We start from the raw sequence: 1,314 nt of genomic DNA on the forward strand, positions 1-1,314 counted from the left end.
TAAACATTCAATCGGAAAAAAACAAAATATTTGTTGCATACTGGGACGAAAACACTTCAACATATCAAACACTTAGTCAGCTATAGATTCATTACATGTTTTACGGTTATGACCTTCCATATGACATCGAGAACATTTTACTGGCCGCGTGTAAACAGTTCTGTTGTTGATACGCCTGGTTTTATTTCTCCCTTTCCTTTTTGTTGTAAGTGGAGGTAGGATCTGTATCTCATCCCTTGGCACGATGCGCTTCTCAAAGTCAGGGATAGGGTAGAGGATTAGTTCATAGCTTTTTTTAAAGGCTTCAACCGTCATAAACCAGTCACAGAACTGGTAGACATCCCTTTTCATAAACATAATGGATGTGCATGCATGTTTGCAAGGGACACGGGTTACATCCCACCCATGGCAAGTGCATGTTTTATTGTCTAGATCCACTTGACAAGATCTATAGGATTGTACCTCAGATAATCCTGTGTGGGACTGACGAACCTCCAATGGACGGCCATTTTCCATGTTCTCTTTGAGAGCAAGTTCAGCTTTGGGGCAAAGAAATTGATTCCAGCTTTCAGCCATGACTCGTCGCTCATTCATACGAACCATAATCTGTTTACGTATGTGCTCTACCAGTTGAAGTATCCGTAGTAGCCTAGCCTCATGTATCCATTTGTTGAATGACTCTGCAACATTTGATGTAACGTGACCATATCTGAAACATAATAGGGAATTCGTCAAGCGGCTTATAATAGTCATGTAATGAAATAGCTTATAACTTACCTAACTCCAGGGAAAAACGCATTGGCCCAGTTTTCTGGAGCGTAGTTCATCACAATATTGTAAGCTCTTTCGTCAACCAGTCTAATGTCGTCCATGTAATCGTTCCATTCTGCTCTAGTATATTTGTAACAGGCAGATTGCAATAGATTACCCAAGATCTGAGTATCTTTTGATTTGAATCCCAAATCCTTCAACTTTGTCCTGAAGTTCTCAACTAGATGCAACACACATCGAGAGTGTATAGAATCTGGAAAAAAAAATCTCTAACAGCTTCTCTGATCCCCTTATCCGCATCTGAAATTATCACTAGCTTGTGTGGAGGGTTGTATGGATCTGGCCTTTCATAGAGAATAGACCACAAACCTACAAAGAGTTGTGGTTACCATATACAAATTAGAGTTAGCAATGAAAGAGCTAGAATTATCATAAGCTGCAATAGAACTAACATGGCTAGGGATGGAACTAACCTTGTAAGAACCACTTCTAGTTAACGTTATTTTCCTGATCGCATATACAATACGCCAATGGAAATATCCC

General features: G+C 39.7%; 1 protein-coding gene across 1 annotated transcript; it reads right to left on the reverse strand.

The window, feature by feature from the left end:
- LOC109832845 lies at positions 323–1,008 on the reverse strand. Its single transcript, XM_020400297.1, has 3 exons — positions 778–1,008; positions 463–709; positions 323–343 (listed from the first exon to the last, which is right to left on the reverse strand). The coding sequence occupies exons 1-3, from the start codon at positions 870–872 to the stop codon at positions 323–325; spliced, it is 363 nt and encodes a 120-aa protein (XP_020255886.1). The 5' UTR covers positions 873–1,008.

Source organism: Asparagus officinalis, chromosome 1, assembly GCF_001876935.1.
Source record: "Asparagus officinalis chromosome 1, Aspof.V1, whole genome shotgun sequence".
Taxonomy (NCBI): Eukaryota; Viridiplantae; Streptophyta; class Magnoliopsida; order Asparagales; family Asparagaceae; genus Asparagus; species Asparagus officinalis.

Coding starts and splice junctions, on each gene's coding strand:
- LOC109832845 (XM_020400297.1), bottom strand. CDS start 872: ATGGACGACATTAGACTGGTTGACGAAAGAGCTTACAATATTGTGATG. Junction 710..777: donor GCGTTTTTCCCTGGAGTTAG/GTAAGTTATAAG, acceptor ATTATGTTTCAG/ATATGGTCACGTTACATCAA. Junction 344..462: donor CCCACACAGGATTATCTGAG/GTACAATCCTAT, acceptor GTTTATGAAAAG/GGATGTCTACCAGTTCTGTG.